General features: G+C 40.4%; 1 protein-coding gene across 5 annotated transcripts in view; it reads right to left on the bottom strand.

The window, feature by feature from the left end:
• The window catches only part of hipk2 (homeodomain interacting protein kinase 2), an 86,426-nt gene that overhangs the window by 20,987 nt on the left and 50,439 nt on the right, over positions 1–15,000 (bottom strand). For all 5 annotated transcript variants that reach the window (XM_027161505.2, XM_027161506.2, XM_027161509.2 and 2 more), the window contains exons 3-5: positions 4,217–4,340; positions 2,317–2,436; positions 196–282 (exon numbers count right to left, since the gene is read on the bottom strand). In XM_027161505.2, the coding sequence (XP_027017306.1) occupies positions 196–282; positions 2,317–2,436; positions 4,217–4,340 (331 nt within the window). The remainder of the gene's footprint in view (positions 1–195; positions 283–2,316; positions 2,437–4,216; positions 4,341–15,000) is intronic.

Raw genomic sequence — 15,000 nt, 5'->3', positions numbered from 1 at the left:
TGTGGAATTACACACAGCGGAACATATTACGTACAGTACAAAGCTGGACTATTATAGCAATTTATATTAGCTACCAAAACCTAATGGCGGTACAAATGTTCAGTGACCACTTAAAATCCCAGATGTTGAAGGTGTTTATTTTGTGTGACGGAGTGTGTTATCATTTACAGCTGTATATGTGAATATTTGCTTTACCTGTGCCATATCATCCAGGCAGTTGAAAATGTACTTGCGGGCCTCCTTAGACTTGATCCCTGTCTCACCCTCATGATCCTCTGGTGTCTGAGGAAGAGAAAAACATTCATCATTCAGTTGCTCTGCTTACACAGGAATACATTTCAAACTGTAAGGGTACATATATGTCTTAAAATAGATCTCAACATACAATGATCAGTAAGGCTTTTGGGGCATTTCAAAATGGATAACAAAATGGAAGACAAAAAAACAACAACAATTCAGCATTCAGGTGGTTAAAGATTTTAGAACAGTTGCTAGGCAACTGAGAAATTATGGACGCCACGAATGGAATAACGAATAGCTAATAACTGAGGTAAATTATTTTGCTAGCTAGCACACAGAAAGGACATTTTGCTTACGGAAAATGTTAAAGCACAGTGACCGAGGAAACTAGAAGAAACTAGAAGAAACTAGTGAGATTATCAACATTTCCTTCAGATGTGAATTAGCTAATTATGTCAGAAGTTTGAATCTCATAAAGGTCACTTACAAAGTGTTGGTCTAGAATATACAATCAGCTAATAAACACAGGGAACATATAACACACTTTTTTATTTTAGATATAAATATATATGTTACATAAACTAGCTTGACATGAGATTACAATTCAGCATGAGACGTGTCTATGCAGTTTTAATAGCCTCGTGTTTTCAGCACAACGTGAGATCAATAAATGTGCACTCAGCTAATCGGATTGAGGCAACATGCTGCTACAGCCTCGTAGTGGACTGAAACCTGTTCAATAGTGGAAAAGCTATGCATTCAAAACACAGTATGTGTCCCAAAGTTCACTCGAAGCTAGTGAGGAAACCAAGCTTTTGGTGGAACGTGTATCAAGTAACCTTCACCAGCTTGGAGTTTGGGGTGAGAGAGTGGTGGAAGTTTAAAAGCAGCTGAGGAACAACTCTGTGAACAAGAGCCTACTCTTCTCTGGGTTGTGGGATCGCACCAACCCTGTTCTGTTTTCACTGGGTTTTTGGGGATGTTCACCGGTAGAAATGAGTGCGGCATGGTTTAAGACAGAGGTTTAGAGAGAGATAACAGGGAAAACATGCGGTGAGGCACATACAGGAGGTACATTGCTGAATGTGAGATTCTGGCTTGAGATTGAGAAAAGGATGGAATTGTAAGCCCTATTCTCACTGGATTAGTTTCATATGGGGAAGCGGAGTAATGTAATCATTCCTGGAGTATCCTTTGGATTTTAGTTCCTATTGAGTGTCAGAAATATATGCTGTCTAAACTGGTAAAGAGACTTTTGTATTCTCAAACATACTCCCACCTCAAACATATAGTTTGAGAACACTTTAAAAATCAGTCAAATTTAATATATATGATGTTTAAATAATATAACACATAGTCCGTCTACATGCTAGGGGTGTAATCAGGCAATTTAAATCAATGCATCCATTTACAAGGCAACAATTGAAGTGAATCTAGGCAACAATCTAATTGATTATAATTGATAATAAATAGATTGGTATTTTAAAAAAAGACAGAAACTGGTGTATAAAAAATCAAGTGCTTTTATATTAAAACCCATCATAGCCAATTCAGTATAGACAAATATTGAGTCTTTGACTTATGAATCAATATTGTATCATATCCTTGCAGATTCAGTAGTATCGTTAACTACAGACTCTTGTTAATGAGTAAAAATTGGCCAGGATGCCTGTGATTTATAAGTTCTGGTCATGTGACTTACTAATGATCAAGCACAAGTTAAACAGCAAGCCCGACAACATGTGATTCTAATCCCGGTTAAAACAATCTGTTTGTATTAATGTGCACATGTACAGTATGTAGGTAAATGTACTATGTGCTATGTATCATAAAGACTTACTGCAAAGTATCTAGCGTAAGAAAACTGGCCACTGGTCCTTAAAGTTTCTGCTAAAAACTGGCAATCGCATGTTACAGCAAACATCCATCTGTGTTATTCAACACACTGGACATACACGTGACATTACTGTCAGCAGTCATGTTATTTTGATTAATGTTTATTTGATCTCATTACTGAGATCAGAGTGTGTTTGTGTGTGTGTTTGTGTGCATATAGGACTGTGTGTCTGTTCATACCTTTAATCTCCACAGTGGATAGGTAGAATCGGTTTCTCGGTTGAAGAACCTGGTAGTTTTCGTTCCTGCACTCAGCAGATACTCTGCCGGCAGTCCCTGTGTTTGAGAAATGTACCGAATCTGGGGAAAAGTAGCAAAAAACAAGCATTTCGGGACGTGAGAGACTACTGAAAGTATACACAAAGTGTGCTCATCATCTAACAGAAAATGAATCAGTAAAGTTCACATGCCACGCTCTCATTGTACTATATTTCCAGCATAGCAGCATTATACGCTGAATAAACAGCATACGAAAGAATGCGATCGGCACCAGGTTTATTCCTTCCCCCTAAGTCTTTTTATAAACATCCTGAGAGCTGCAATTATGCAGAATGGCACCCATACACCTGCAAGGGGACTAAATGCAAAACGGCAGGCTGCAATATCCACAATAATCATCTCTCGCATGTTCAGCATCTTCCCCACCAATCAGTGTCTCTTATCCTGAGCCTGAACTCACGTCTGCACCTGAAACCTTGATCCCACTGTAGGTTTGCTTTTAACTTTGGGAATATGAAATCTCTGGTATTTCTTTTTTTTTTTTTGATGTGGAGGATTTTACTTCATTTGTTTTTATGAGTCCTTTCTGCTACAATTAAAATAATCATCAGTGCTTAATATGAGTGTTTACTCAACCTCGGATAGCACAGTTACTCATGGCTAAGCCACCCTAGTCTAGTCTAGACAAACATCACATAGCACGGATATGTCACCAAGTGACCAAAGTTGCCTCCAAAGGCATAGAAAGGAGGCAATGTGTTAAAATGGCAGGAGGCAAATCTAAGTGAGGTTCAGAGTTTGTTTATGACTGTTTTAATTTGCTTTGAGCTTGAACATTGGCCCTGGTGCCTTTCAAAGGAGCCAATTTTTTTTAAAGGAGGACCCCACACTAGCACTCAGGAACTGGACTAATTGGCCAGGTTGTGGCATCTGTCCAGCATTACAGCAAGGCCTGAGAGAGATGAAAGCCCCAGAGCATGCACACATACAGACACAAACATGCTGCACTTTAGGAAAGCTGTGAGAACAGCAACATAGCCAGAGGTTTGTTTTGTTTTCTCTCCCTGGAGCACAAACAGTAATTGAGAGATGTATTTTTTTATAGCCATTTGCAGAAAGACAGAGAGACAGAGAGAGAGAGAGAGAGAGAGAGAGAGAGAGAGAGAGAGAGAGAGAGAGAGAGAGAGAGAGAGAAAGAGAGAGACCTCGCTGCAGGGCCAAACTCGACAGCAGCTGCCAAACAGGAAATGCCATTTCTCACTCGCTCATAAACATTTCTAATGCATAATGTATTAATCTATTTTCAAATAACAACCTGTGTGTCCAAATACTCTACAAAGGAACAGAGAAACTTGTTGTGTTTTAGAATAAAACTTCAAAAGACAAGTGTAGTATTTGCGCAGATCTGTAGGTAAGGCAAAACCCTACAGGTAAAAACTTAAATGTCTTCTCTTAAACTGTAGTAATAAAACTCAACAGAAAAGGTTTAGTTCACTGTGTTTTCTCTGGACCACCTCATGATCCGAGCAATGCCCACGCGACGTAATAATGTTAAGTCATACATCCTGTATTTCCCTGAAACCTGCTTTACTGATATAATTAACTGAGATCTTTTTTTTCCCCCAAAGATTTTTTTTCCTTTACTTAGAACTAAACTTTCATAAATGTTTACATGTTCATTCCATCCCTGATTAGCAAAATTTACAAAAAAAACAACAACAAAACTTCAAGCAACTTTATTTCTCATGTAAAAAGCAAACACTCATTCAATCATTCCCTCACTCTGGCTTTTTGTCTCTACCAACCATTAAGCACCCATGTGTCATCACTCTGCAGGATCAATGCCTGATAATATTCTTACTTGATCGTACTCAGACGCTCCAGGGTAAAGTGGCCAGCCCAGGAAAAGCTCAGCGATGACGCAACCCAAGGACCACATGTCTATAGCCTCACAGAAGGGCAGGCCAAGGATGATCTCTGGAGCTCTGGAAGAGACACAAACACACAGCAGTAGAAGGTCAGTAGAGGACACAGAGAGCAGAGAACAGTCAACCACTTTATCAAGTTTTATTTCATTAGCAACAGCTCGTACATTCGAAGCTGAATCACTCGTGGTCTATTCGTTGCTAGGACATAATGCTGTGAGAATGATTTTCTCTGCTGGAAACCTATTTAATATATTTTGCTAATATTTACCTATTCACATTAGGATTAAGATTAAGAATCTACGTTAAGTTGCTTAAAATACTGTAAGTCCCTTGAGTGCATGCATAAGCTCGAACTTAGACTTAGTAAATGCTGCTAATTTTACTTATGTCCAAAGTAAAAAATTCCAACTCACACACACACACACACACACACACACACACACACACACACACACACACACACACACACACACACACACACACACACAGTGGTCTTAAATGCCATTTAAGTTGTCATCTAGCACTACATACATTATATATGAATGTAACAAGTATATAAGTATGTCATTGAAAAACCATACAAGTTGTGAAACCCATTAGATGACACTAGAACCATAAATCATTATTATGTAGTTTAAATTAGAAGCAAATGAAATCAACATATTCCAGGTGCTTTTAGGCAATCGACCTATTGGTGGCTTTCAGTAGATTCCATCCATTTTCTATACTGCTGATTCTACACAGCTTGCAGGAAACCTGGGGTCTATCCCACTTAACTCAGGGCAGAAGGCTGGGATCATCCTACAGTACACATTATTGGACTAAGGGAGAAAAGCCCTGATACAAAACAAGGTCATGCAAACTACACACAGGGCAGAAGCAGGAATCAAACCACAAGCCACAGAGATGCCAAACAAATGTGCTAACCACCAGGCCTCCATGCCTCTTTGGAGACTTTTAAGATTGAGATACTGTATGTATAAAAAAGAGAGGCGTTTCAGGGAAACATGGATTTGGAGTTTCCAAAATTTTATATAGAATAATTTATTTTATTTATTTTTAACCAGTATTCACCTATGAATTTTCAATGTTAGCTTAATATCAGGAAAATCCCCCACAAAATATTACTCTGGGCTGATAAATAAAACACACTTCACTTTCTGATATGATATAAGTATGATATAAGCAAATTTTGAATGTAGCACTACTGCTTAATCTTTCTGTGTGTATTTTGAATGCAAAATATCTGACGTAACTGAAATTCGAACATAGATATTGCTTTCAGGTGTTCATGAGGAGTGGAACATTTGAGTGCACTTCAGTGTAGGAAAATTGTGGAAACAGGACTGAAGACCAGGAGGTTGTATCAGTTTCTTTGACTAGAACCTGTTAATGTGGAACCGATTTAACAAACCTAAAACCGTAATCTGTTACCTAGGAAACACAAGACCTTTCACTTAACATGTACTTTGTATACATTATGCATTCATGATAAATGTTGGAAGCAGGTCATTAGAATAGATCTAGATGTTTTCACGTAAAATCGCATGAGCTTGGAAACATGATTTGGAAAACCTGTCAAGGGCACATGTTTCAAACCGAGGCGAATTTTTCCACCCAGCCGTATGATCTCTCTCCAGGGCACCGTGCTGGGAGGAAAGCCGGCACAAGAGTGTGTGAGCCTCTGTCCCACTAGGAGCAGCTGGGAATCCATCAATCAGCCCTGTTTCTCAGCAGATATACAGCACATAAAATATACAGGATGACTGTGTGCTTAGGACTACAGCTGAAGTCATTGTAAAGAGGACAGTGGAGGAACATATTGTTCTGAAAGAAGAAGTGAATAGTTTGGATGTGGATTTTGTCACCCGATCACAGTTGCACAGCTCCACCAAAGGACAAACACACAGTCTGGCTGTATGAAATATTCCAGGGCTTAATGCCACCACATATGCAAAAGTGTGGCCTTCTCTTCCATCTTCTCTGACTTTCACTCCATCGCTTGCCATCGCAACATGCAAAACAGGCCAGCAGCTGCTAATGCCGAGCTTCTGGTGAACGTGATCTCACACACACACACACACACACACACACACACACACACACACACACACACACACACACACACACACACACACACACACACACACATCTGCACAGTATTATCTCCCTCAGGGCCTTTGCCTAAAATGCAGAAATGATTAGTGACATGTTCACTTCTACACCCGAAGACTGCTGTTTCCTTATTCTCCCTCTGTTTTAGACACACACACACACACACACACACACACACACACACACACACACACACACACACACACACACACACACACACACACACACAGGACACGCGTCGGAGACTATTCTGTATATCTTAGAGTTTTATAACACATTTGCCTGGTGCTGCAGTGATGGTGTGATATAATTTATAACTTTTCCAATAGCTACAATTAAAGATGTACGTAATCCGTGGCCGTGTGATAAAGACTGAAATGAATTAATTTGATCGATATTAAAATCACAATTACTCATTTCATTTCTTTTCAATTTTATTGTGACTACAAAGGATCTGTGTCGTCTATGTAGGAATATTATTTTGCAATATACACATATTGTGGTTAAGAGATGGATGTGTGATTTAGCATGCAATCACACAGACACTTGTACAAGGAAATTATAACAAATGTTCCACTGCTCTACATTTTACTTGCTACAGCTGTGTTTCTGGTAAAAAGCATCATATGCAGACCACACCACAGCTGAAGAAAAAACACATGACCAGAATCAAGACAGAACAATGTCAAGGACCTCTGATCAAACTGTCAGCTGGACTTATCGTCCACTGTCTACATACACGGTGCTTTAAATGATTGCTGTCTTCCAGGCCCAAAACAGGGCCAAAAATCTGACCTGGAGATTTATATCACACTATTTCAGTAACACCATTTTTCTATTGCGGTTATCAGATTTGGGACTGAATCTCTGGTTTTACTGTATAAAGCAAATGTAATTAGAGGTGCAAGAGGTTTAAAATGACCTTTTATTAGGAAGAGAATAAATGGTACATTGATAGACTGTGATCCTTAAATACTTTACTGAAACTGTTAGAAAAATAATAGTTTAAGTTTAAATAAATAGTTTTCCAATCAGCCAACCAAGTGGAAGAACAGCAATGCATAAAACCATGTACCCCAAAAATCCTCAGTTTAAACATGATAATGGGGAACATTTTTAGTGATCTGAAACTCTTTGACCATGGCATGATAGAGTGGTGTCAGATGGTCTAGTTTGAGTATTTCAGTGTACTTCTGATCTCCTGGGAATTTCATGCCCAACAGTCTTCAGAGTTATATCGAATGTGGCGAAAAAATAAAAACATGCACTCTTTACAACCGGGGTGAGCAGAAAAACATCTCAGAACTCACATCATGTTGAACCTTGAAAGGGATGTGTTACAACAGCAGAAGACCACATGAGGTTCCACTTCTATCACCACAGATGTACAGGTTCAGTAAAGTTTACTGAAAAAGACTATTGGAAAAAGGCAATCAGGCGACATTTTTCCAATATTTTAGAGAGCAAGATTTTGAATAAAGCCCAGATAAAATAACATGGATGCAGTGAGTCTTATACCCATTTAAACCTGTCTTATACCTATTTATACCTGTCTTATACCTATTTATACCTGTCTTATACCTATTTATTACAGATTTCAAAAAGTCTATAGATTTTTGCTAAAGAAACTCCATCACTACCTTTAGCACATCTATCTCCTGACACAATTGCTATTCGGAGCTCTGACATCATGCTCTGTGGGCATGTCAGGATGCATCCATCACTGCTGACCTTCAGTACGGACAGTTACAGACTGTGCATAACACGGTGTTGTGCCGTGTGGACACACGACACGTGACTTTCCCATGCATTTCCTCTTGTATTGCCCTCAGAGCACTTAATCTACAAACGTGACCTCCATTCTGCCATTTCTCCTTTATTGATTGAGATAATACTGAATGTCTTCATGATGTACGTAAAGAGGCCTACGGCATAAATCACATGGTGCAGAGTGAGACAGAGATAAATCCACACGCCTAAACTGGTACACCTGCACCTCTACCTCTACTAAAGGACAGGCAGAAACATAGATAGATAGATAGATAGATAGATAGATAGATAGATAGATAGATAGATAGATAGATAGATAGATAGATAGATAGATAGATAGATAGATAGAGAGAGAGAGAGAGAGAGAGAGAGAGAGAGAAGATAAGATACATAGAGAGACAGGAGGAGAGAGAGCATGAGTGATAGACCTGGATGGTGTTGTGTCCACCAGCATCTCTCTCTCTCCCCTGAGATCAAGTTTAATATTTATGGCATCATGGCTGGGCAAGCTAAGGCCAAAGCTGCCTGTGTGCCTTTTTAATAAACAATGTGAGCAAGGTGATGCCAGAACATAAAGCGAGAGAGAGGTGTGTGTGGGGAATAAAAGAGAGAGGGACAGAGGACAAAAAGTGGAAAGCTAGAATGACAGACAGATGGTGGAAGGAAAAACGAGGTGAAAAGCAGAGTGAGGATGATGTGAAAGGGAAGGACGCAGAGACAGCTTAAGTCAGCTTATCCCAAAGCGAGAGCTAGGAGCTTGTCCACCGAGTCCTCCTGATGAAAGCTATTTAAATTTCTCTGAGCACAAGAGACGGGCTGTCTCTGCAAAGCACGTCCCGCAAACTTTTGTAAAGGAGCTCGGATATCCTCCCATTGTGGGCCGCTCTTTCATTTCAAGGTCTCGAGAGCATCTTCCTCTGTGTGCACTGAACGCAGAGGAAAATGCTGACGATGCTGTCACAGTCTCAGCTCCTTCCCTTCCGTCATTAGCATTCCCAGGACAGTGAGAGAGAGATGGAGCGAGAGAGGGAATGATGACCTCTTCACTAAGAGGGTTACTATATGCAATATTCAATACTATACACTAAATCACTGTATAAATTTGATGAATGCCTGTGTTAGTACATTCTTCGGAGAAAGTGTTAAATGATCTGATGGATTAGAAAACAGCCCTGAGGTGTCATACTGTGCCCAATACTGTAGATTCTGTAAATATTCAAACACAAAAGCCATATGTGTGCACACGCCCACACTCTAACCTTTATCCTCATCTCTCACTGCTTCTTTTTGTGTCAGTCGGGAAAAGGAGACGTCAGAGAGGCACAAGGCCATGCTCAGCCCATAGATCACACAGGCTTACATTAGCCCTGCTAACCAAACAAAGAGAGGCAGGCAAGTCGTCTCCACACCGTAATCACCTCTTCCTCTGCTACTCATTATTCCCCCACACAATCACTCCAGCCTTATCCATAATCCAGCTCATTTCCAACATTACACTACCACCCTGCTGCCCCACACCCCAGAGAGAGAGAGAGAGAGAGAGAGAGAGAGAGAGAGAGAGAGAGAGAGAGAGAGAGAGAGAAAGGACAGATAGATAGATAGATAGATAGATAGATAGATAGATAGATAGATAGATAGATAGATAGATAGATAGATAGATAGAGGGGACAGGCAAAACAGACAGACAAACAGATAGATAGAAAGATAGAGAGACAGTGAGAGACAGAGAGATAGGACACAGACAGACAGACAGACAGACAGACAGACAGACAGACAGACAGACAGACAGACAGACAGACAGACAGACAGACAGACAGACAGATAGATAGATAGATAGATAGATAGATAGATAGATAGATAGATAGATAGATAGATCTTGCATCTTCCATCATTAGCTGTGTTTGCCTGTTACTCAGTGCTGCTTATCTTATCTCTCTTGCTCCAAAGCTGCACTCTGTCTTTCCCTCTGACTCACCTCAGGAAGAGAGAGAGAGAGAGAGAGAGAGAGAGAGAGAGAGAGAGAGAGAGAGAGAGAGAGAGAGAGAGAGAGTGAGTGAGTGAGTGAGTGAGTGAGTGAGTGAGTGATAGAGAGATAGAGAGATAGAGAGATAGATAGAGGTGACAGGCAAAACAGACAGACAGACAGACAGACAGACAGACAGACAGATAGATAGATAGATAGATAGATAGATAGATAGATAGATAGATAGATAGATAGATAGATAGATAGATAGAGGCCAAACAAACAGACAGACAGACATATAGATAGATAAATAGAAAGATAGATGCAGACACAGAGACAGAAAGACAGGCAGGCAGAGAGGACTTTCCCTCTGTCTCACCTCGCTCTTCTCCTGCTCTTCACTAGAATGCAGCACTGAGGCCATGTGTTTTTCTGTTCCACCAGCATTACACACACTACCAGGATTTCCGAGCACAGATGGCTGTCATAACAGATCTGGCTTTAACCAAAGCACAACCATCCTGAGCAGGCCGCTGCACTGAGGCTACAATAATGGCCTTAGAGGTTTATCTGTGAGTGAAAGTCTGGAGCTGAGAGGCTGCTGTGCTGATGTCACACTGAGAGACAGACATACAGAAACACAGAGAGAAAGAGAGTGAGAGAGTGAGAGAGAGAGAGAGAGAGAGAGAGAGACAAAGAGCAAGAAGAAGGAAAGTGTCCCGGCTGTGAGACCCTCCTCTCTCTTCACTATGGCGCCCGTCTGCCAAGGAGCCTCCAGGGGGCTTTGTCAGCCCTGATTCTGCCACACACACACACACACACACACACACACACACACACACACACACACACACACACACACACACACACACACACACACACAGTCTCTCCCCTGCACTCTTGCTCCAACACCTTCTCAAGAAGTCTTTGCAATGTGGGTCGCATCAAGTGCTCTCTGCTTCGGGAAAGATCCGGAGACATAAAAAAACCCTGTCACTCACACTCCCACAGTCTGGACGCGAACGAAGACAGAGTTTAAATATTCCACCAGCAACATGGAGCTGAGGCCAGAAGCTATTTAAAGCTAGCCAACAATAACTAAAACCAACACTGAGTACCTTATTCTAGTAAGCTCACAAGTGGTTAAGTTAGCAAGAGGTGAGTTGAGTCATCAGTTATGAGTTATGTAATTTGAGCTCATTTACCTTGTGGTTAATGTTTACTTAAGTAGCTTTACTAGCTAACATTGCAAGTAATATTACTAGCTAACATTTAACATTTGTTTGCTTCAAATTACATTTCAGTTGGCTAATTTAAAAGCAGTCTTTAATGTTTAATATTTAATGTTATCTTAGTTTAACAAACTCTTAGTTTTATTTGGAAAGCTTTTTTAGCTTTTTTTTTAATTTTTTATAGCAATATTCTATCTAAAAGCTAGGACAGATGTACACAATATAGTCATATGTGTCCTAACTGAAATAGTTATGGGAAACAGTTCAGCAAGGATACATTACAGATTTTTCTCTCTGTTATTATCTGTGTGTAGCAGCAGCAGAATGGACAAGTGGAGAAAATAGGGAGTATATAGTATATAATAACTGTATTACTCAATGCAGTCTGATTTATAGAGCTGCTGCCCGGTGCTGGTATAAAGCTCATGGCTCAGCTCATTGCGTGTGTGTGTGTGTGTGATGCTGTGTATTGGATGTGCTAAAGCTGCAGACACCAGAGAGCCATGTGAAAGCCAACACTGATGAGGGCAGCACAGGGCTCTGGGGAAGCATGCTATCGTAACCCCCCACGTATGAACCATTCAATATTTTCTCCCATGTTTCTGCATCACAGACTGAGAATGGAGGCGCTCTCTCTACACCTGATAAATCTATAACACCGTCCCCCTCGGTCACACACATCCCTCACTCACCCTTGCCATCTTAAACAACCTTTCTCACTTTATCTCTTTTTTTTTTCTCACTTGCTTTCCTCCACCATAGTCAATAGCTCATGTATAGCCTTCTAGCTCGTACCTAAGTTTCTCAAGAGCCACCCTTCCCAACACAACTTCCCTGTACAGGTACTTCTATGATTAAAGAAAAATGTGAGAAGTCACAGCATGATGCATACATATATTGTCACCAAAAATATAACTGTAAGAACTAGACAGACCCAATAGTGCATAAAAGACAAAAAAAAATAGCATGCATAAGCAAATTTTTTTCATGAGTAATGTATTTGAGTTACATGTACAGGTGAACATCTGACATGTATTGTACATAGTGCATATCTACAGTATAAAAGCATATTCCCTTTCTGGAATTGTTTCCCTTTTCCAAAAGCACTAACAACTGGCCAACGGCAACCAAAGGCAAAAAATTGCAGCAGTCCGAGTTCCTGAACCAAGACAAACACAATTAAAGCCTGCTGCTCCCCATGAGCGCCTCTTAACTGTGCAGAGAATATGCACACGGCGCACACGCTCAGCTTTCGAACATTATCATTCCTCCCTCCCGCTGCTCATGCATTGGAAATAACGTGCAGTCCTTGCGCTCTTCTCCTGCATGCTGCCGAGAATGGGAACGGACTTCTTCATTAATAATCAGTCAAAATGACAGGTGATTAATTTAGCGCTGCATATGCACCCCACAGCCGTTCAAAGCTACAGGCATACTTAATCACCTCTCCAAAACAATGGCTCCACATTTTCCTCTCTGTCCACCAATTCTGCTCCTGGTTCTCTTTGCCTCCATTAAAGATAAGATGGCCACCTTAATCTAGCTCCTGTTGTCCTTCAAGGGTGAAAATATTATGAAAACATAGAATAGAAGAAAAAATTATGAAATATGCTGATGCTGCGACAGAAAATATTGATTAGTTTGGTGCTGGAGGTGCTGCAGAAATGTCAAATACAGATTGATGCACTGAAAGCAGGAGAGGGAACTGGCAGCTCAGCCAGAACTGGCCATAACCTCTAGGGTGGGTAAAGGTATAAGCAAATGTTAAAGACTCATTCTAGTATTATTTGCTCATTACTTCATAAGTCTCACAAATTCATTACTTATGAATTTGTTTTGAAAATAGTGAATTAATGCTTTATATTTTACATGTTTCAATGATGTAATTAAATGAATATTATTAATAAGATGCAAGTACAAGTAAAAGTCTTTTGCTCTGTCTAACCCACAAACAGCATTTTATGAGCACCATTATATTATACACTATGTAGTGAGCGTATATATTTAATATTCATTTGGGATTCTTCCTCACTGAATGTTGAAGAGGGATTCGAGTCTCTAATAAAATCTTTAATAAAAGAGATTACTGTTATTAAACCTAAACCTCCATGATAAAATGATGAGGTTTGCCCCTCATGATTTTAGGTGTGTGGCTGGATATGCTCATACATAGGAATGCTAAATCATTCAAGTAAATACAAATCTGATGCAGTTGTTAAGAGAAACAGACAGCCCAAACTGGGGAAAAAGAGAAAAGGAGAGAAGGAGCGGTGTGCTAATGAAGTGTAGTAGTGAGTAACCGCAGATACAGGGTCAGATTCAGTAAAGCTACAGATACATTATCATGACTATGTGCAGATGTCAAGGAGAGAGAGAGAGAGAGAGAGAGAGAGAGAGAGAGAGAGAGAGAGAGAGAGAGAGATGTATTAATGTGTGCGCAAACAATGCAACTGCACATGTGCCTAGTGGAGGAGAAAGCCCAAATGCACCCAGCCACTTCACCACCTAACACACGCACACACACACACACACACACACACACACACACACACACACACACACACACACACACACACACACACACACACACACACACACACACACACACACACACACCATGCCATGTTTGTATTTTTTTAAGTAAATATTATAACTGTTAGATATTATCATCCTTGGAAATGTGTTTCCTACCAGGATATAACACGATACACACAGACACACACATACAATCTACTGTACAAACACTTATACAAATGCATGGTGTTTACAGCAGACATGGTGGTTGGCTGCACAGGTGTCCTGCAGCACAACATTGGACACACCCTCTGTCTCTGTGATGTGTGTGTGTGGCAGATATGCAATATAACTGGCTTTTCCTCTCCCACACACTGCCAAGGATCTGCAAACACCTGAGCAGCACACATACACATTTATTAAGTAAACAAGTTTATATAAAAAGTGCAAAATAATGCCTCGTCTATCACCTCTGATAACACTGTAACACCACCTTGTGCACCTAAGGACACACAGACTTTATCTGACGCTCTGTGGGAAGTCAAACCATAAAAACAGTAATAAAGATGTTAGACGTGGATGTGTGTATTGTAATACTGTCGGCTGTGGCATTTGATGTGAGAGGCAATGCAATAGCTATTTTGAATATGTCTTTATGGCCTGAGGGAAGGGTAAGGGACTGAATGAGCAGACAATGACAAAGCCCAGCTGGGAAGGTGTCTCTCACTCTCTCTCTCTCTCTCTCTCTCTCTCTCTCTCTCTCTCTCTCTCTCTCTCACACACACACACACACACACACACACACACACACACACACATATACACACAAACTCACACTGTCTCTGTTGATGTAACTGGCTTCCTGTAACAGAAGTCATATCACCTGGACAGAGAGCACACGCAACTGCAAATATGTCCACATCACATTACACATAACGACACACAACATATATTTTGACATGACAGGCTTGCACTAATTACACAACAACACTTTCTGGCCTGAAATGAGCAATATACAGACAGTTAATGAATTATTTGTCAAGGGCAGTTGTGAGGAAATGAAAGACAGACATATTTCAGCAAAACAAAACAAAAAACACACACAGGTAGTATGAGCAATAGA

This window comes from Tachysurus fulvidraco, chromosome 13, assembly GCF_022655615.1.
Source record: "Tachysurus fulvidraco isolate hzauxx_2018 chromosome 13, HZAU_PFXX_2.0, whole genome shotgun sequence".
Classification (NCBI taxonomy): domain Eukaryota; kingdom Metazoa; phylum Chordata; class Actinopteri; order Siluriformes; family Bagridae; genus Tachysurus; species Tachysurus fulvidraco.
Note: the sequence above shows the minus strand (reverse complement) of the source record. Positions and strands in the feature narration are given on the sequence as shown.